Source organism: Fundulus heteroclitus, chromosome 20 (assembly GCF_011125445.2).
Source record: "Fundulus heteroclitus isolate FHET01 chromosome 20, MU-UCD_Fhet_4.1, whole genome shotgun sequence".
In the NCBI taxonomy this organism is placed as follows: domain Eukaryota; kingdom Metazoa; phylum Chordata; class Actinopteri; order Cyprinodontiformes; family Fundulidae; genus Fundulus; species Fundulus heteroclitus.
The window spans coordinates 26,678,531-26,700,931 of record NC_046380.1 but is presented as its reverse complement, the minus strand read 5'-3'; the positions used below and the strand labels follow the sequence as shown (position 1 = coordinate 26,700,931).

At 41.1% G+C, this 22,401-nt stretch overlaps 1 protein-coding gene and 1 pseudogene across 3 annotated transcripts; both read right to left on the bottom strand.

Moving 5' to 3' along the window:
* Nucleotides 1-277: 277 nt before the first annotated feature.
* On the bottom strand, nt 278-13,601 carry LOC105939090 (adiponectin receptor protein 1). Of its 3 annotated transcripts, none has more exons than XM_012881126.3 (8): nt 13,509-13,601; nt 11,247-11,461; nt 11,041-11,154; nt 7,394-7,565; nt 7,081-7,267; nt 3,855-4,042; nt 3,392-3,585; nt 1,880-2,008 (listed from the first exon to the last, which is right to left on the bottom strand). In XM_012881126.3, exons 2-8 carry the CDS (start codon nt 11,391-11,393, stop codon nt 1,880-1,882), a joined length of 1,131 nt encoding a protein of 376 aa, XP_012736580.1. In that variant the 5' UTR covers nt 11,394-11,461; nt 13,509-13,601. The 3 variants fall into 3 exon arrangements, with proteins under 3 accessions (XP_036007858.1, XP_012736580.1, XP_012736581.1); XM_012881127.3 differs by lacking the exon at nt 13,509-13,601 and adding an exon at nt 13,338-13,491; XM_036151965.1 differs by lacking the exon at nt 13,509-13,601 and having other exon boundaries at nt 278-2,008; nt 11,247-11,393.
* Nucleotides 13,602-14,596: 995 nt separating this feature from the next.
* LOC118567264 overlaps nt 14,597-22,401 on the bottom strand; it is a 9,780-nt pseudogene continuing 1,975 nt past the window's right edge.

Genomic DNA, 22,401 nt, shown 5'->3' with positions numbered 1-22,401 from the left:
GAAACAGTGGTGCTGCAGATTATTGATTCAGCGGAGATGAAAACAAATGGACATTTCTAAATTTGCATTTGTCTAAGACTTGTACCCAATATTAAAAACCTTCTCAATAGACAGTTATGCACTACTTTAAGTTGATCTATCACAAAATAGAAACAAAGAGGAAATCTGTGTCTTTAATGTGAGAAAATGTGTTACCGGGCAATGAAAACCCTTAGTTTATCAGTCCTACTGGCTGCTTGTATGTATTCAAACACAGTTGGGAAATGAAAAGGCATTATTTTACATGTGGAAAAGAATTTATTACAATAATTTTCCAATATTACCATTAATAAATATTTAGATTTACATTTCAAAGAAATGTATGATTTATCACTTTCTACACAGAACATTACACAAAGTCAGGGGATACTCATGTTTAGTCGTCATAATAAAGCTTGAATAAGGTCATCTAGAAAAAAGGAATCCTTAACAGCATTGTGAACAACCTATCAACAGAATTGCAACTTTATTAATGATTTGATTGTATACATGGCGAGGAAAACCAGGAAAAAAAACAAACTCTAAAACCCAAATCCTGGATGCTCCTTTGACTGTAAAGATGGGCCGTTTTATTTAAAAACATTTCCGTTGGCCTAAGGCACAGGAATACGCAAAGGTTTCTACCAATCATCCAGAACACGGTTTAAACTTCTTTTAATGATTTACAGTCATGAATTTAATCCTCTAAAAGTAAGGTGCGCTAAACAGCGGCACCGCTTAACATCTGAAATCAAGCAGAAAAGAAAGATCTCCAGCTGACTAAGATGCATTTTTGATCGCCGATTCAGATCCGCACGTTGGTCGCAGCTCAGGAACTAGTAACAATAAAGAGTGTAACTGAAGCGTTGTCCCCAATTGATCAGTGTTGGCATGTAGACTTTGTCCCAGTCTAACCTAAATTAGGTTGCTCTATTTTTAATTTCTTTTTAAACACAGCAGCTACAAACAACTCGAGCTTCTCTGTTGCGTTGAACAGTTCACTAGTAGTCCGTTTTTTGGATGTTTGTCGACAGGAGGCGGAATACCGCGACCCGTCAAGTTTGGATTAGCTTCATCAAAGACGTCAGAAACAATGAATTTATTTGATTCTCTCAATAGAGACTCTCCTCCTCTGGAGTGACAGGATAGACGATCCAAATTTCCCTTAAAAACAATATAAAAACACTGGAGTTTTCCATCGAATGGGATTTTTGGAAATTCAACTTTTTTCTTTTTTTTTTCCTTTTCGTTTTTTATTGCTGAGAAGCCAAACATGGGCAATCAATACCAATACAAAGGAAACAAACATCGGGTGACATCCGTACGGGTTTCTACTCCTAACACAGTCGTGTCTGTTCTCCCCAGCCTCCACGCTGCTGTTGGGCTTCCAGCCATCTGCTTAACCTGCAAGTGAGGGGGGGGGGGGGGGGGGTGACTTGCAGTTCGTGCCTCCTCCTTTAGCATCACTAATTTTACCCTCTGTACCCTTTTGTGCAACTGTAACAGACCATGAAGAGGTTTAGGGTAACAGAGAGAATCTATGAAGAGGCTATCAGACTTGGTTAAAAATGCCACTTTAATCCTAGCTGAAAACACTATCTTTAACACTTATCTGACAGTTACAGTAATAAGTAATGTCGGTTCCCTCCGTAGAACGTTGGCTAGTAAGTGCTACTTTACTGGAGCAAAAAGGAGCCAAAGCAGAAAGATCACTAAAACCCAAAGAAGATGTAAGCAACCCAGAAGTACAGAAGGAGCAAAGAGAGACTATACTGATGTCCAGCAGCATTTTGCGTGTATGTGTGTGGTTGTTTGTTTGTGGGTGTAGCTGTAAAGAAAAAGTAAGTCACAGTCGGGCCTTTCAGAGTAGAGAGTCATCTGTGCATCCTCCTTCAAGGCCGTAGCGAAACTCCTGCAGGTTGGAGACGCCGTAGAAATGAATGAACGCTGCCGCCACGACCAGGACATGGAAAATCTGATGAGAATGAAACTGCGGAGAAGGAGAGAGACATGCGACAGAAATCTGAGTCAGTGAGGTTGAAACACCTGACAGGGAAGGTTGAACAGGTTCAACTATGTAAACTAGTGATGCACAGTGTGACCAGCAACAAACGAGTTGGTGCTTTATTTGCTCCTTTGCTAAATGCCAACACGTCTAAAAAGGAACTTTCTTCAGTGCGGGAGTTGTTACTGAATGAAGAAGTTGGTTGTTTTAAGTATCAGTGAGGTGTTTAAAAATGAAGCTTAAAGGAAGCACAAAAGCTTCAAAAAGAGGAAATTATGTTTTTTTCAGAGGCATCCAGGCTGTTCAGGCTGCTGCATAACCTTAACAGGAGGGGAGAAGTCCAAAAAACACATGCTAGATCTGGAGATGGTAGCATTCTTTTGGATATCTCAGTGTAAAACTAGTACACAAGGAAAACAGACTAACCACATTAATTATTGTCATTATTGTATAAGACTATAAAGGCCATTCAGATGGTCAGCTCTAATCATTTCATCTTTGGAAATAATAGTGAAATCTTGTTTAAATGCAGAAGTACGTAACGCTGACTGCCCTCTAACAGACGGTGTGACATAAATTTTAATAAATAATTAACCATCAATCACAAAGGCATCTTAATGCAGCTTTACGCAGTTGGTATCAATGTATGAAAAGTTTAATACGTCTTTATCAATAAATTATTATGTTTTTAATCTCAGTGTGAGCAAAAAGAAAACCAGAAAAATATGTTAATGAGCTACGATCCATCTTGCAGAAGGACAAAGGAGATAATGGGGTTTTATGTTTGCCAACACACCCGTACAAATTTCCCTGCATTTACAGATGTTCCTTAGAAATGCAAAGCAAGACACCTTTGTAAGCTGTTCCTGTAGCTTTACAATTTTACCACAAATAAGGACAGTTTCAGATTTCTCCTCCCCCATACATTGTTAATGTTATATATAAAATCCAGTCTTATGAAATACCTTTTAATAGTTTTAGGAGTATAACCCTGAACGAACCCTGTAAAATCAGTATTACTAAGCTAGAAGTTTCCAAATTCAGGGTTTGGAAATCACAACAAAATCCTTGATCTTTACTTTAGAAAACAGAAGATTTTCTGTGTCAGATTTTATGATTTGCCGTCTATTAAAACCTGAATCATCATTTAATCTACATTTTAATTAAAAAAAATATAATTGAAATATATAAACATATAAACCAACAAAGCAAATTGATTCAGGTAAAAATATGTGTGGTGTTTTTAAATTTTATTTGGACACGGACACTAAGACCCTGGCTCTGTATCAGCACTGTTTGCGCTTGACAAATACAGCCCACTCTTGTTTATTTTGTAAATCTTTACTATTCGACACATTTTGCACTCACCCAGATGTCACACTTTCCGGGGAAGAAGCGTTCGGGGATCCTGGCTGCGTACAGGCCGGCACCAGTGATGTACATGGCGCCCATCAGATAAAACCAACCCATCTGTCCGACTGTGGTGGCCTTCACAAAGCCTTCCTCGATGGTGAAGTGCATGGTGGGGACAATGCCACTTAGTCCAAGACCCATGAACACGCCTGAGCACAGAAACAAGAAAATGGAACTGCTCAAAGACAAACGTTTTGATGCAAGACAAAAGGAGCATATTCAATTATTTTAGAACTATAAAAATCTGTCATGTAAAAAGTTTCTCGATTTTCCAGGTGCAAAATCCCACTTCTGGAAAAATGAAGCCAAAACACAAACATCTGTGCGATAAAACTAGAATCAAGCCCAAGCAAAAAGCCCGAAGACACGACAGATTGAACCGCAGGTTGAACCCCCCCCCACCACGCGTTGTCCTCACCTGCTCTTGTTGGCCTGTGACGAGGGGTGGCGAACCTGTCCCACTGGGCAACTATGATGGCAGCGATGCCGAGAACACATACAATGGTGAGGTAGATCAGTCGAGGCTGAGGGGAACAATAGAAGGAGTAGTACAGCCAGGGCACGAAGGAACCCATGATCAGGAGGGCAATGCCGGAGTAGTCAAGCCTGAGGAGAGAAGGAGCGACAGTGAGGACCGCAGCGTCTGCAGGAGGCTGAAAACACTTCCTCTGTCAGTACGCCAAGCTTAGCGCCAAGCCATGTGCAACTTTGATTCTCCTAAAATCTGGCTTAAAGAGCTGGGGTCTCATTTATAAACCTTTGTGTGGAATCCAGACTAAAAGCGTACGTATGCCATGGAAAAGAAAGTGGCGTATGCCAAAAAACAAAACTAAAAACCTCGGCTTTATAGAACCATGTGTACACAGTTTCCCTTTATAGATCACAGCTGTACCTGAACACTCCGGGTTCCTCCTCAGGTTCTGCCCTCAACACGCCCAGATTCAACCATAAATGGTCAAAGCACCTCATGCATGTTGAGGTGGATTAAAAAAAATAAATTAGTCAGCTGGTCGTTTTTTCATCATGATGACAAAGAAACGTTTGACACATTTAAAGGCATACTATGCAACATTTTTCAGTTAATTAATGTGTTCCATACCGATTTGGATGATTAAATGAGTCATTTCAGGTCGAACAAAGGTTTTCTCGGCTGCCCTGGTGGTCTGTGGGGGAAATACCGTACTTGCAGTTGCAAGAGCTCACGGCCCGCACCCACAGGCTCAGAAGTCTCGTGCAAGACCACGAGAGTCGGTCTTGCTTTACGGAGAGAACTCCATGTGTTTTCGCCCTACCATTCACTATATGCACGCGCGAAAGCAACAAAGAACCGTGTGTTAACCTCAAATAAACATGCAAGCATATCGAGTTTATTATTATTATTATTATATATATATATTTTTTTGAATGTTGGCGAGGCGGTAGCGTGAAGATAGCGCTGCGGGAAACCCTGATGTTCATACTTTCACTGTGTTAGTCATTGTTTGTACTGCCGTTTTTTAACTTTTCATTGCGTTCGCCTGTCTGCTAAGCTCAAAACAACCGCGCCTGGCTTGACGGAGAAACCAGAACAGCTGAGCATCTTTACGACAATGCACTTTTACTTTCGCCCTCTGGGGGGAGCCTCGCTGGAAAATCAACCCCGGTTGCATAGTATACCTTTAATAAACCTTTAATAATAAGGCACATTCGAAGAGCCCGTTAGGAATTAAACCCAATTCAAGTTTTAAATGTCGGAAGGCAGCCGTAGGCTGTGCGTTCAGATCGACATTCAGAGAAGGGAGCAAGACCAGGAGGAACGAGACATTTCCCCAGCAATTATTAAGATCCCCCCCAGAAACAAAACAAAAACAAAAGCCTTTTAGGAAGCCTTTCAGCTTCCTTTCAGAAGGCAGGGAGGTGTGCTGTGAAAACAGACCTAAAAATAAGGAAAATGTTCTTAAAATTTGTGTTTTTGTACTAGATTTAAGCTGGTAAATAATATATGCCAATGGAATGAGTATTTTGACCCCTAAAATAAGATAATTAGACATCATGCACTTGAAATAAGATGATGGAGATGAGTTGTTCCTATTTTAAGTGCAACAATCTTATTCCATTGGCAGATATTATTTACCTGCTCGAATCAAGGACAAATACACTTATTTTAAGAAAATATTACTTATTTTTAGTTTCATTTTTGCAGTGTGTAGCCACTTTCCCCTATAGGTTCTAACAAAATGCAAAGCTCGGAGTCTAAAGAGGCATCTTGGCCAGTCATCCTCCTTTGCCAGGAAATATAAGTTCCCTGAAACCGCGTTTGCTCAGTTCTCCACCGAGCAGCATTACACGAGTGTTTTTGACCGTTTACAGAAATTACAGTAATTGCCTCACACCTTGTCACAATAATCAGTACATCTGTGGAACACGTCACCCCGGTGATCATCGGGAGATGAATGTGATGGTTGAAAACCCCAATAAAATGTTGTGCAGACTTTTATTTAAGATGGTTTATGGGATTTTTATTTTATTGAGCATGAATAACACTTTAGTTTTGCATGATTATGATGACGTTGATCTATGATTAAAGTCTGATTATGGAGTGAAATTAAACGTTTGAGAGGAATCGGGATGCAGTTTGGCCGCGATTCACCACTTCATTACCTGTGTCGCCAGTTTCTGCCTGGGTCAGAGCTGCCGTGAGCACCGCGCATTTTCCCCCCATCAAGTTTTTATTTTATAGATCCCAACCTTTGCGTGGGAAGTGGCGTACCCACGTTCCAGGCCCCATTGTGTGCAAATGCAAGCTTTAGAAGTGAGACCCCAGGTCCTTCAGATTTGCTTTAATCCACACTTAAAAGTTAATCACTTAAAAACGAGCAGGACTGTAGACTGATAAAAGTGTAAATTATGGCTAATTACCATCATGAAAACAAAACAATCATTTTTGGTTTACAGGCATTTACTCATGCACCAGCCTGTTAAGTTTCCACCGCGGCTTTTGGGTCTATTTATGGTCAGATCTGATGCGTGGCTCCGGCTCAGCGTCTTGTTGCGTGACCCAGTTATGGGTCTAGGCTGAGCAGGCGAACAGATGGCCTTACATTTGAGCACCGCTGTGCATCACAGCCGGTGTGAGGTATTTGTTCTGATATGCTGTGTTTGGCTTTCTCCAGATGGGATGCGGTGCATGTGGTCTCCTCCGTTCCCGGGGGCAAACTGTTGCAGGAATCCGTCGGACGTTTGAGATGCAACTTTGCAAAACTAAGCCAGGCTGCCGTGTTTCTCTTAGAGGAAAAGAGCCTTCCTTCAGGCAACCCGTCTAAACCGGTTTAGTCTTTTTCAACTCATTATCTATTGAACTTTGACATTTACCGAGCCAACAAGCCTGTAGAGTCTGATGGAAAATGTTTTTCTCCAACTAGTGAAGGGTGTTAGATAACTTTCCCATTTCTACATGTAACCTTATTGGGATTACATTTGACAAAGCAGCACAAAGAAGAGCATATTTAAAACATAAAAGTATAATAATACATTATATCTCATTTTTTTTATCTCATGAACACCTAAACAGTGTGGAATACATTTGCATAGAGCACCAGTTTTCTTTTATGCCTGCAAAGGGACACTTTGGTTAGTCATTTCTTGCCGGTGCAGTAAGTCCTTACTTGGAGAACGTGCGAGAGACTTTTTCCGAGTGGCAGTAGACGGTATGAAAAAGCCAGGAGAAGCTGAGGCAGAGGACTGCTCCCAGGAAGAACATCCCAAACACAACCTTCTCCTGCAGAGGTGCCATAAAATACATGTTGGGGCGCAACATGGTTAAAGTGCCCAGACAAACGAATAAGATCAACCCTGAGAAAGGAAAGAAAGCTTTAGGACCTTCGTAAGGTTTAGCAGGGGGAATTGGTGACAACAGAAATGGGGGGGAATGTGTATGATCAGAAATATGATAAAGTGGACGTGTGTTCTCGTGCTCACCTAACAGATGAGTCCAGATGTTTCCCGTCTCGGTGTGAATTCTGAAGATGCTCCCGAAACAGGCCCTGAACGAAGGCATTGGAGGTCGATGTCCATGCAGGAGGTAATCGTTGTCCTTCAGCCAATCAGGCAGGACATGAAAGGGAATGACCCTCCAGCGACCTTCCCAGACCTGCAAGGTAGGAACAATGGCTGCATGAGCGTAAAGGACTCGCCTCGCGATCACTGAGCCACTACGTGTGGAGGCGGGTTTCCTCTGCAGGAAGCTTTCCCGGGAACCTGGGTACTTTTCTGGGTCACTTTTTTTTCCCCCTCCCATCTTTTCCAATGCAAGAACCTGGACCAGCTGTAGATTTGTTTGCCAACACATCATTTGCATCCAGCCATGATACTAAAGCTCGACTTTCAGTGTCGCCGCATTTATGTTCTGGAGTTCAAATTAAAGAACTGCCCAAGATCGCTGATTATTCACAACTTTAGGTTTGACCTGGAGCAAAGTGTTTTTTACTGTTCCTTCATCTCACAGACTTTAAATATTAATTAAAAATCTGGATTGTTACAAGCCTTTTCTGAACTGGAAGAGAATTTAATTCAGTTTCAGCGTTTAGCCACAATGAAACCGTCATAGATTATATCTTTGGATCCCAATCAGAGCGCTCCTCTCCTTTCCATTTTCCCGTAATGAGTCGGGATCGACACAGTTCACTTAACACCACTCTAGCTGCACATTTCCACACAGTTTGAGGGAAAATGTGGCTTTTAAATCAAAACATCTATGAAACAATCTAAGAGCAATGCTGCTGTGGTCTGATTTCATTGTCTTTTTTTTAATGCACATTCTGGACTCCTCTGTTGCAGAGGGATGGGATGTGTTCCCAGATCGCCTTGACACTACCTTCAGGAGGAAAGCAAACTAGAAAATAGTTAAAATACATTTTCAAATTCTAAGCTAGGACTGGGACTTTGTCGTGTGATTATGTTATTATTGTGAAAAATTTCCCACAATAAGTATTTGGGTTTATCTTGACAACGATAAATTCCAATTAGTGGCGTCTGAAGACTCCCAGCCCAAAAACTGACTCTATTGTTATTTCTGCTGTTTGTTCCACTGTTGGTTGCCTGAGATAAACATCAATAAATATCAATAAATTCAAAAATATAAATAAATGCGGTTACTGTGTGCAGTTTAGTAGTAAAAAACACATTTCTTTATCTAGTGTCATGATAAAATGTATTTCGTTTCAATGTCACTATATGTAACATAATAAAATATGTTTTTATTTATGCATTCGTGTTTATAGGGTTTAAAAAAGACTGCAGGAAGCTGTAAATAGTCTTTTAATCACGATTGTACCGCATTATATTGTGATAAAATTCAATGTCCATATAGCCCACCCATAGTCTAAAATCTGCCAAATAATAGAGATTTGCAAGGACGAACAAATAATAGTGATAGAAAATATTTTTCTTTTGTCATTTTTTCTAAAACTATTTAGAATGACAGCTAGTAAGACCCTAACTCGCCATGCTTGTCCCCCAGTTTGAAACATGTTTTTGAAACTGTTTTCTGGTTTAATTTGATTTTGAAATGTGTCCAGATTATTTCTGTATCAATAAAAAACCAAGTAACAAACGCGTTTGTCTTCCCGCAGTTTATATTTACACATATCTAGAGTCGGAAAAGATGCACAAGTGCTTTGAAGTACCAGTACATAAATAAACAAAAATCACTTAAGACCACCAATGTGTTTCCTAACGTTCTCACGCCGGTTCTCTTAAAAAAGATTCAACATCTCCGCTAAAACCAATATTTTCCCTCTCATAAGCTAGAGTCGTATTTTCTGATCAGCATTCCCGTGTAAACAAAAGCAAACATTACGACTAAAAGCTTGTTGTCACTTTGAGCCTGCGATTAAACCTCATTTAGCTAACAAAGAGCTGGTACACAATTATAAGCTTGTCAAGTCACTGGGGACTTTTAATGCTGCAGCTGAAACGCCTAAGCATGTTTGACAAAATGAAGACAAACTGGTTGCCTTTATCATACCAGAGAGTGAGAACAGGCAACATTTACTGTAAACCAATGCCATCAATTTACTGTAAAGTAGCATTAGGAAGTAATTTAGCTACAGGATGTGAAAGCATCAACGTGAAGCCAGGCTGGCTGACCAAAACCAACATGGGATTGTGGTTTTAAAAACGGGGCCAGGCCACCCAGAGGGCACCCAGATTACAGCAGTTAGAGGGAGGATGGGTGACGATGGGGGAGAAACTGGAACAGGCTGAAAATAATATGATTTATACCAGCCAAATTCACAAGAGGGGCTTATTTCCAGCTAACCCCACATTACTACTTGTTTTACATTTGGGGTAGACGTCACCCTGATCCTTATCTTCCCAAGCATTTAAAGTATCTAAAAACCCATTTTGTGCCGATCTAAAAAGCCGATAATGGAGCTTTATTTCTAAAGCTACGTTCATACTAACCTGACTCTAGCCATATGTATTTCGCTCCGCCTAGCTCCACTCACATCCATCTGGGGCCTCTCCATAGGAATTGCCTTTATTGAAGGCTGGGCCTTATCAAAACTCCTTGCATATGATTGGATAAGCCACTTGTCTGTCATCTTTATTGACGTGCTATTTCAACCACTCACACCGAAGCTAACCCGTGACGCTGTGAGAGCGACGCAGGAAAAAACTAAACTTTTTTTTTTTTTGTGTGTTTGCGGCTCTAGTGGCACGCGTTTTATTGACAGTGAGCTGACAGGAAGAGGGGGAAGACAGGCGGCAAAGCGCCGCGGGTCGGAGTCGATCCCGGGCCGACCGCGTTGAGGCCTAAAGGCCTCCTAATATGGTTCACGCTAACCGCTAACTGCTCCGGGGCGCGCCCCGAAAAACAAAACTTGCCAAATCCGGCCGGGAGAAGGGCGAAAACATGGTTTCCACCAACAAAAGCCTTCAGAGGCGTTCTCTGATGTTCTTTTAATGAAACAATATTAGGTAGATTGGACAACACGGAAGAAATAGCAGCATCAATGTTAACGCTTGCTTCCTTGATGCGAGCCGCCATTGTTGAATCAAAACAGTCTCACGTCACGGTCGCTTCTCCACTACGTCACATCTATGAAACTCCAGCCCTGCGTCCTGATTGGCCAGACAATAAAATTGGTTGGAGAAATCACTTTCTATGGGAGAGGTCCCAGATGGATGTGAGTGAAGCTAGGCGGAGCGACATCAATCTGGCTAGAGTCAGGTTACCTTCAAACGGCCACAGAGACATAAAGCAAATGTGTCGAAATCTAAAGAGAAATGACTAAAACAAATGTTTCTATCTGGTCTGAACTTAATTTGCGCACATTGCAAGAAGCACAATGTGAACCTGTGCCACAAACTCTTTGGTTGGCTTTGTGATGTAAACCAGACTGATGTGAAGCTACAGAATATAGTCTTACTGATTTATCTTTTTTTTTTTTTGTTCATAAGATTTGTCTGTCAATAACATTTATCTACATATATCTTGTTAAAACGTTCTGAGCTGCACATGAAGAACCAAAGCAATACAGCCAACGTTCCTCTACAGCCCTTCCATTTGTCCTTTAACACCACCTACAAGTCTTATTTATCCCCTTCAATCCATTTATTACCTTGTGCACAAACTCCTCCATTTTCTCCATGGCATGGTGAGCCTGAAGAGGCAAGGTCAGAACCTCTCCGACCTCATCATCATCCTCTTCATCGTCGGCAAGCATCGCCGCGCCCTTCAAAGAGATCAGAGCAGACCCACGGTTAATGAGCCAGAAAGCCGCCTTTCTTCTGGACTGCTGGCATAAAAAAAAACGAAGAGCCCTACCTCTGGATGGACGCCCTTAGACGGCACCTGCCGACCCCCACCCTCCTCCAGCAGTGGGCCGAGCTCCTTCAGCTCAACATCTGGGACATTGCAGTCCTCAGAGATCTGGCAGTCTGCATCACTGGCAGACCCGTTTCGGACTGACATAGGGAGACTGCCTGATGACCTGCTCAAAGTCCTGTATTCAACTTCAAATGGGATAAGGAAACTTCCTCCTGTAAACCCAGAATGACAACAGCTTATCTGACAGTTAGCTTAACACATTAGAGAAAAACACATCCAGTTCACAGTAACAATCAGTGCTCTGCTAAAACACAAAGCTAACTCCACAGATAAGATAGAAAAAAATAACTTTATTGGGCCTGACAGTGGCAAAAAACACAGTAATACCAGATTAGTAATGAGTAACGAGCTAATTTAATGTTTCGTTCTAAAGCAAAAACACGTATAAGACAGGCAAAAAATAAAGTATTCGGCATAATCAGCTAAAATGCAATATTCAGGTTAAATAAGAGGAAAGATTACGGCCAGAATGATGTGAGAAAACTAATACGCATGGTTGCACAAGCAAACGCCTCAGAGTAGCTACAGTGTGTGCAAAACTGCATTTTGTAAAATGGTATTTTCATTTTGGTGAAGATTTGTAAGTTAAAGACCAAAAAACCTAGACCTGGAAGAGGACTCATACATTTTTAAAGTCCATTCATGTGAACTTTTTTTTTTAAAATAGTTAAATCCAGTTTTTAGACCATCTTCTATGCAATTTCTCAGGATCTACAACACTTTTAGAAAGTTAAAGAAACTCTTGATAAAACAACATTGAACTAATTGGAAATGACGACAATCTGGCAAATATTAAAGATACACCAATCGATTGGTGTATTTTGATTAAGAGGTTTTGCGAAGTTTAATTTCTGGCTTGCATTTTTTCTTCTTCAAATTTCCACGTACAAAACATGTTCTTTGCTTGCAAACAATAATGGAACAAAATTCACGCCATATAAGGCAAACGTGAAAACCTTTTTTTTTTAAGTTCTGGATCTGAAAATCTGAGAATATTGCATGATCATATTGTGTGGATCAGGTGAGGGGAAAAAGTCACATTTTATTTGAAAGCTCAGCATGTAGAGTAGTTGTCAACCAATCAGAAGGTTGTAGGTTCAATTCCAGCTTCCGCTACCATTCCACTACTATCCACTACATCATGTTTTAGCTCATTTTTGTCATATTTTTTTGGCCTTCAAGTACATTTGACTTGCCAATTTTGGCCAGCGTGACAAAAATGTTGGACACTCCTGCTATTAACTAATCCAATTTATCTAGTCAGACTAATGGTTCACAAAGCAATCTGTTTTAATCCGGCTGAACTAGATTTTCAAGTTCGTTCAACTAGGAGTTCAAACCAGCCAAGAAGGGATTTTCAGTCAGCAGGAAAAAAAAACCCAACATAACATATTTTCAATTATTTCACTTTGAATTATATGCCTAATTCCAAATAAAATGTCCACATATGTCGCGGCCTCAGTCCGCATCTTTTATACGGAGGGCGTAGGTTCGAATCCCGGTTACGTCAACGAGGACATCTGGCGTAAAAAAATAATAAATACTCAAATCTCTGTGCGAGTTGTAAAGATTTCCTGTGGCGACCACTGAATAAAGGAGCAACCGAAAGGACACGATATTTTCACAGTGTTGTGGAAATCACTTCCCACGTATAACAATAACCACGGCCAGGTTCCGTAGAGGCAAATTAACATGGCGGAATTACTCTAGATAATTATTTTTGCGAGAATGATTACTGGTGTGAAAGCTAAGGCGAATAATAGCGTCGAAACCCTCAACAAAGTTGGCGTTTGCAGGCGGAAGCTTTGCCGACGGATGTTGAATAACATCATTAAAGCCTCTGCTGGAACACGGAGAACACAATGTAAACAACCCTAAAATACAGAGCAGGTCCACGCAGCGGGGGCACAACGCACGGTTGGCAGAAGCTAACAAACATACGCGGAGTTAATGGGTACTGGCAGCAGAGGAGGCCGATAAAGCATCTAGTTTCAAACAGCCTGGTACATTTCAGGCTGCTAACGTTACCTGTTAGCTAAGCGAGCTCCACCAGCCGAACAGGAAATTGATTCCGTTTCGACGCACTTGCTGGCAGAAATGCAGCGGTCTAAGCGCGACGACACCGGGCCCCGGGCTTCAGCGGACGCTCAGCGGGGTTAACACGGCCAGCAAATGTTAATTAAAAGCCCCCAAAGTTACCTGACGAGGAAGACTCCAGACCAGGAAGATAAATTATTTATGGTTGCGCGAAACGAAGCTACTTCCGGAAGTCAAAGTCTCGCAGATGAGCGGGTTCCCTTCCAGTCCTTTCAAAATAAAAGCGCTATCAAACGTGTTTATTTACGACGCAGGCCAAAATACGGGCAGAAAGACGTCCGGCTAGTTTATTTTGTGGGCACGGAATGACCTAATAAAATTATACAACACGAAACGGAACGACAACGTCTTTTAACCGGACAAAATTAAAAATATATTTTGCATTTCTCTTTGTGGAGTGACGCGTCGAAGCAGCATGTGTGTATTTTCCAGTTCAGCTTTAAAGTATTCATACCCCTGGCAGATTTAGATCTGAAATTAGTCGCATCTAACAAGTTGGTTTCTATTAGTAAATAACATAAGCATCTGTGAAAACGATAATAAAACTACGTAAAATAATCATCAGTATTTAATATATTTTATTTTATTAAAAAATAGCATGTCAAATATTAGTTATAGTACCCTTTTCAATAATCAATTTATAAATCTTTATTGAGAATATGGCTATGAAGCCCTTCTTTTTGCATGTTTTAACTTGTACTTTTTTCAAGTGATTTTTGGTGATGAGCTCCAAGCTGTGAAAAGTGGAAGGCCTCCTTGCAATCACCCTAATCTGTAGCTCTGTCCATAGATTCTCTATCAGATTTAAGTCAATTTTTGTCAAAATCGGCCTCTCCGCATCTCAGTCACCAGACCGAGACACACAACGTTGCTGCAGAGCTTGAACATAACAGAGTAAAACCCTCTGAGGGAATTATTGAGACTTCATAACATGAACAGGGGCTTTTCTTTTATACAAAGTGCAATAATATGGAAACAAATCTGCACCTTTAACAAATAAACCTTGGCTGTAGCTTCTTGCTGCCAACACAAAATTTGAGTTTATGGCTGTTCAGCCTCATGGTTAACACCCTGTCATAGAGAAATAAGTAGATGTTGATTTAGCCATTGTAAACTTTTTAAGTCATACATAATTGTTCTAAAAAAAAAAGCTCTAATAGTGTAAGAATAATGGCACAAGTCAATGAAACCAAGTTATATTCAAAACATTTCTTTACTTCCACAGTTCAACCAAAATCACAGGTTTTGTTAAACAGCAACACATTTACCAAATATTAACTACAAACACAGATAAATAAAAAGGCAGTACAAAACAAGAGAGGCACACAAGGTAACATGATTGTGTTCTATTTCAAATATATATATATATAAGACAATACACTAGATTTGTTCGACTGACTCCTCTGGTCCATGTCTGGCTTTCTGTGATTTCCGAGGTGCAAATCACATTAAATTCAAGACACACGACTGCAGCTGAAACTGTAGTATTTAAATCTTCTTCCTCACCTCCAAATTAAACATTTACTGGGTTAAGAGAGGATTAAGTTGTTAGCCAGGTTCTTCGTGTGCTTAAAAAGGGTTGCATTAAACAGGGCATAAGAAATAAACCCCCCCACAGAGTTAAGGTTAAAGCTCTAATGATATACATTTCAGTTTGACCTCTTTAATAGCTGCCAAGAGATTCAGTTTCGACTCGGCTTCTGTATCACTTTGGTACTTTAGTCGTCATACGATTAGGGTTAGTACCATGTTTTAACTTTGTGATCGAGGGGTTAGTCATTCAACTTAGCCAGCACAGCCTAAACGAAGAAAAACAACATATTTCTCTGTAAAAATACACAACAAAGAGGTCAGCCTCAGGGTACTGACAGGCAGCTCAAGTTCATTAATTTAGATTATTTCTAAAAAATATGCTTCTAATCTTTATTATTATGTAATGGATTGTTTTCTTAAAACGGGTTAAAAAGATATAGATCATTTACCAGATAAACACAACAAAAAAAAACATGTGACTTTTCTTTGTAAATCCTCACACAAACCAGCAATATTACCACCTACAAAAGTTTAGTACCTAAAGCTTTGTACCTGAAATTCATACAGATGCAATACATTTTGACAGCTTTAAGGATATAAAGTTTTTTTTTTTTTTTAAACAAAGCTTTGTTGACCAACAACAAAGGAACAGTGATTCTGGTGGCCGTCCTGTGCAGGAGGTCCTGATGTCTTTACATCGTCATTTAACATTTATATAGCTGCTCCACGTATGAAACATTTCTGTGTTTTATGATGGAAACATGTCCACGGCCGGCAGACCTCACGGTGTCAGACTGAACAGGACAATCATCATCATCATCATCATCATCAGCAGCAGCAGCAGCCAGACACTCCATTCCCTTAACATGGCAACATTAAGTACAAAGATCAAACTTTAATGTTACATCTGCATCGTATTCCACTTTGCTGAGGAAACTACTCATTTCTTCTGGGAAGACGTTCTGAACCTCGTCCTACGTGCTCAAATGAGACAAGGCGAGCGAACAGGACGATAAGGACACATTGTAACGACGCACACGACATGTCGTTCTGCTTTAGTCCGACATGTAAAACTGCAGCCGGTGAAATAATCGTTTGGATTTTTAAACTTGACTCATGTAGTGAGCGCCGTCGTCCACCAGCCAGCGCTCCGGAGCTTCTGCAGCTCTCTGAACGGCTCCTCTTTGGATAACCTGAAAGTTAGAAGGAGAATAAAAACAGAGTTTAGATTAAGGGTCAACAGCTCTTTAGTATTTTTGAAAAGGCATTTGCTGCTCGGTAGAAGATTAGTGTTTATATAATAGGCCATTTTCCTTATAAACTTCAATCTATGCATTAAAGGCATTGTGGTTAAAGGTGGGAGGGATTTTCCTCTGACCTAACAGACTCTAGGCAGGTCATTTATTTGAACTGCAGACACACATTTCAATAGCTGGAGAAGAAACCCAGTTTTGTACCTTTATCTGTGGTAATTTCATGAAATTCATTTAAGTTCTTAAACTAGAGCAACAACATCTAAAATCATTTATTCAATTATTAACAATTACAGTGCCCTGCTAAAGTATTCACAGCCTTTAAACGTTTTCACATTTTATGTTATAAAACACCACCTTCAATGTATTTTATAAAAATGTTCCATTAAATCAATCAAACTTTATTTATAGAGCACTTTTCATATAGTCATCTGTAATAAAGCTGATTGCTGATACGCCGTCGGTAGTACACGTCGCTGTGAAGCCACCAGCCGCCATATTGGTACTCCCTATTTTCCTCCAGTAACTACAATATGTGCCCTACAGCATCGAACAACGATGATTTTCTCATGTTCAGTGGGGGCTTAAGACTTTTAGAATGTCATATGCGATATACTTTTATGTTATGTACTAAAACAATCAAGTAATAGTTGCCTCAGATTCTCAGTTGGATTTAGGTCCTCTGCTGCTTCTAACAGGTTAAAAAAGGATTTTCCTTTTAGGATCACCCCGTATTTACAGTTCTAACCATCTTCACATGAACAAATCTCTCAGACCGTCACCAAAACTTAGACATGTGGACTCTGGAGTCTGAAGGCAAGTGGTTTAAGAGGGTTTTATGAAGGGGTGTCACAATTAAGGAGACTGCACACACATGCATGATTTGTATTTAGGAAAAAAAAAAAAACAGTGTATTGTAGCTTTCCCTTCCCACTTCACAATTGTGAACCATTTTGTGGTTGTATTTGTAACATAGAACACCAAAACAAAACAAAAAAAATACATTGAAGCTTGTGGCTATGATGTGACAAAAAAAGTTGAATACTTTTGAAAGGCACTATATTTCTATCTTCTACGGTTGTTAACATAACAAAACAACTGCTGTGAAAAGAAAGAGCTGCAGTTGGGTTTTCTTACTTGCTCGTGGTATTTCTGATTCTGGTAGCAGGGGGACTCTCGAGTCGACATGTTTTTCAGCCGCACTGCTCCCTGTCTGTCCAGAGAGCGAGACCTCGGTGGTTTGAACTGACTGCGGCGGCGCCAGGACATCAGCTGCTCATTCACCACCTGATGTTGGAGACCGTTGGAGTTATAGTAGACGCCGTCCATCTGTGCTGGGGCAGCGAGTCTGACGTCAGGAGGCAAGGGCCTCTGTGCTCTCTGGTGGGGTGCGACAGCATCTCGATGATAACAGTCATATCTGTTGGGCGTGCAAGGCATTTGTTGCGGCATATGGATCCGGGGCAGGTCTGCGTCAGGGTGGTAGACCATTTCTTGGTGGTAAAAAGGTCTCTGAACCCTGGGGCTCATTACAGGCCTGGCATTATGATAGAAACCTCTCGGAGGGAGGCCTTGAGGTCCATAGCTGCCTTCTGGGCTGGAGAGGGTGAGCACAGTCTGATAGGGTCTGCAGGAAGGAGAGGGAAACTCCTGATACGGGGAGTTGCTGTGAATAGAAAAGGAGTGTTCAGAGCTGCTGTCCTCAGAGCTCGCATGGCTGCTGTAGCTCATTGCAGGAGAGTGAGAGTGAGCTTCTGGTAAGGTTATTTGGTATTCTGTCAGCCGTCGCCTGGCACCTCTGCTACGACCGCGCTCCTTATAAAATGAGGATTCAGGATCGGAAACCCTGTGAAACGGCAAAGAAACAGCTCTGAGAGTGCACATGCATTTTAGCAAAGACAAGTGAAAAACATAAGAAAAGCTAAATTATGGTAATAATTTCTCCCCCGAGAAGAACTTTGAACATGCAGAACTGGCAATATGCCTGGGATGTACCAACCTGAGGGAGAGCTGTCTGTGCACACGCATCTCTGGCGTGGAGGGGGTGCTGTTAGACTGGGCGCGGCTCAGTTTCATGTGGGAGAGTTGTTGTGGTAAGCAAGCCTCCAACGGTGGCAACACCTCAGATTTGGCTGGACTACTGAACACAGAACAAAGATTTTCTTGTAAGTTTTGTGATGAACACTGCAGTGTTTGTGGTTGGAAGATGATTCTTTTCCCTGGTATGTCTCCATTTAGATTTAAAAAGGAGACATTTCATGCTAATTTTTAATGCCTTGTTTTTAACACTGAAATCAATCTGTTGTGGTCTAAAAGCATAAAACCACAACAATGACAGAATTGGTAACTGGTAAGCCGGAAGTCCATGACATTGTTTAGCAGCTCCGCAGGGCAAATATCTATCTATCTATCTATCTATCTATCTATCTATCTATCTATCTATCTATCTATCTATCTATCTATCTATCTATCTATCTATCTATCTATCTATCTATCTATCTATCTATCGCACCTGGAGAGACTACATTTTTGGCATTCCTAGAGACCCAGAATACACAACCAAATGTATTTAAGTGCTAAAAAACAAAAGAAGAGGATTTTGAATGATAAAACAATTTGCAAGGGATTAAGAAGAACTGCGATTCCACCATAACCACAGATTTTAAAAACAAGAAGTCATATAAGGTTACACTATAAAGTCTTTTAAACAAGTAGTGTATCAGTTTGTTGAGAATTTTAAACCCTCCAGGCCCCCCAGAAAAAACTGAGACTTAAGACCAGAAAAAGGCTTATTAAAATCATTTACATCAGTTTTGTTTCTAACTTCCAAAGCTTAACTCTTAATCAGCTCCAGCAAGGCTTTAAAGTCAAAATAGTTTTTGCATTGTGATGCCACTTTTGACATTTTCAACCTTTTTTTAAATCTCTTGTATTCCAGCGCTGGCTACATTTTGCAGTGTCTAACTAACCTATTCAGGACAAAATGTTCCCTTGCTGCCCAATATCCTCTGCCCAGCCGCTTACTGCTACCATAATCACGAGACACGTGCTACTTACTTCCCGTGTCAGTGGATATTGTTATTATCCTTCATTTAACAGGTCATCTCATTGAAACACGAGTTCTCATTTACAAGTGAGACAGGTTATGCATCATTGTGTGCGTGTTGGCCGTATCCAGTTAATGTTGTTGCACCACTGCACCAACAGATGGCAGTGTTGCACATTGAAAGAGATTACCAGCATCTTCTGCAGAACAGCATCTTTCAGTGCATTAATAACAGAAACGCCTGTTTTAACCAAGTATAACATGTTACTTTGAGATAATCATTTCACAAATGACTTATAATCTCAGGAATAAAAAGTAATTTGCATCCGTTTTATGAGAGTTAAAATTGGCTCATAAGCTCAGAGACTATTCTCCAGACTTAAAAAGCAGGAAAGACGTCATGATGGATGGTCTGTCTTACCTCACTGTGCTGGAGGAACGCGACTTCTTGCTCTTCTGGTAAGGCTGGTCCAGACTAGACTCCGTCCATGGGGAGTGCTGGATGGGAGGAGGGTCGTACGCAGGGCTCGAGTTAAAGCTCAGCTTGGAGTCAACGCTGGGACAGGGAGACTGACGGGGGTTAGACAGCGGGGACTGCGCAGCCAAAGACGAAGACACGTAGGAGCCGTCGACGGAGCAATGTGTGGACATGCTGAGAGGCTGGGGGGGATCGGTTTCCACTGAGTGAGGAAGCTCTGAGGATGGCTGTGAGGACTGGCTTGTAACTTCTGGACAGAAAAAAAAAAAATATGCATGAAGTATTTAGTATGGACACAAATGATGCAAAGATTATTCAGGACGGAATCTTCTATGAAGTGCAACAAACACAGGTCTTTCCACGTGGTTATACAGCACTGGCAAAATTATTTATTTTCTATTTTTTCCCTGTTTGTCATACAGAAGTGTTTCAGCTCAACAAAAACATTTTTGCTATCAGACTCAAAGAGATGGCTGAGGGAAATAGGGAGCAGTCCCTGACTCTGACAAAGAATGACTTGGCATCAGGAAACCTTGAATAATTACAAATAGCAGGCTTAAAGTTATGCTTTAACGTGAGAGAAAAAGCTTTTCAAACCAACTTGGCCTCCAAGTGGAAATACTTTGTGGCCTGACAACACATAAACCATCCTCCATAAACCTAACACTTTCATTTCAGAGAAAAATCACTTGATACGGACACTCAAAACAGGGAGGTGGGAACGTGGCGTTCAGGGGATGTCTTACTGATTCAGGAGCTGGAAAGCGTCCCGTAAATTATGAGACATGAAATCTGTTCTTTACCAGAAAATCCTGAAGGGAAATGTCTCACTTTTATTTTCTGTAAAAAAAAAAAAAAAAGGAAACTGGGCCAAATTTCCCCACAGAGATAAAAAAAGACTCATTGTTCGTTATCACAGAAGCATGATGGTAGATGTTGCTGCCTGTGGGTGGCAGAGCCAGAGTCGGGGTGCAATTACTTTTTCAGTGCAGGCCAGGTGAGTTTGGATAGAAAATCCACATTTGTTTTTGTACCCACTGATCTCATCTTGTGGAGATCGTGTGTTTGATAAGCTGAACATTTAGGTGTGACAAAAACGGAAGAAATGTGTAAAGAGGGTGAATGTTTTTCACATCAGTGTATGTTTTATTGTTACTTTCTCAAGTGCCAAAAAAACCTTAGCCATCCAACTTAAAAAAAAAAAAAAGCTGCTCCCTCCCACTGGAAACACAAATCGAAACTTTTCCACTTGTACAAATCGGGACAAGTTAATTCCTACCTTCATCTTGCACCACAGAATCAGATAACGAGCTGTCAGACGCGGCAAGATCTGATTAGAAAAAAAAAAGGAAACAAAAACACATGAATTCATATTTTATTGTCCAAATGTAATCAAGCCTTTGATGTTTCATGAGTTGCAACAGTAAAACCAGAGGGATTTATAAAGGGGTTTGCCATCAAACTGTCAGTCAGTTCCTGTCTGTGGTCATGAGTCTCTCACCTTGTTGTGCAACGTTAAAACTAGGGAGTGGTGATGATCGGCCGCGCTCCAGTCGCAGCTGAAAGGCCTTCCTCCTGCAGCCTCTTGAGTTTCTTTTCCTCACGTTTTGTACTGCAGTATCCGGCTCTTCCTCACGGCCTTGCTCAGGTGATCCTCGTCGCAGAGCTTGCGCGCGGCTTCGTAAATCTTCGACTGGAGCGCTAACTCGGCATCCACCAGCTCAGCTTCCGAGTCCTGTAAAGGATGCAGGGCGATGAAAGAAACAAGAACATTTCAGTCTTTTTTGCATCACATAAAAATCCTAAATGTGCGACCGCGCCATCTGCAGATGTGTCACGTACATCTGATCCCCGAGGGATGTCTTGCTCGTCCAGTTTAAACGAAGCTCCGATGCGTCTGCGAATCTGTGGCAGCTTCTCTCCCGGTTGCAGAGGGTAATCCTTCGGCAGCTGACCCGTCAGCTCCTAAATAACAAAAATAATCAGAGGCATATATTCATTTATCAACGAACGTTAAGAGTTCATTTTTAAAGGACAGCTGCAGGCTTGGGTAAACAGTAAATCACAAACAGAGATTTGTTCAAAATCACAACCGTGAAAATCTCCTGTTTGGTTTCTGTTGGGACTCTTGTGAAGGGGCTTATCCACCACCCTCCACGGCCGTTATGAAACAATACACAAGAATCTGTATCAGATCCTTTTTTAACGTGTTCAGACAGACGGCTTCGAAGAGCTGGTTGCAACAATGCTGCGTTACAGGGGGATTTTGTTTCACAACCGCATACTTGGATTTCAACTTTCTAACAAAAAAGTTTCCATCAAGCAAAAGACGATATTCTGTGGGCAGAAAAATAAAAACGACAATAAAAACAAATAAAAAGGCGAGTGCGTTGTTACACAGGGGGTAGGGTTAGGTCATCTATTGTTGCATAAGCGCATTAAAATTGTGGTCTATGAATGTACTTTGTGTGTCACGGAGTGGAAGGAGAGGTAGTGCGACTCCTATTAGTTCACATAAGCATGTCCCGACAGGACTGCCCAGCCCAAGTGTCAACGGGAAACAATGATCCGTCTTGGGATTTCACCCTGGGAGCGCCTCTGCGTGTCGGCACTACACCTGCGTCTGAATGTGTCCGGCTTGGAAATGACACTGCAATGTGCGTGCCAGTTTTATTAAACCTTCCC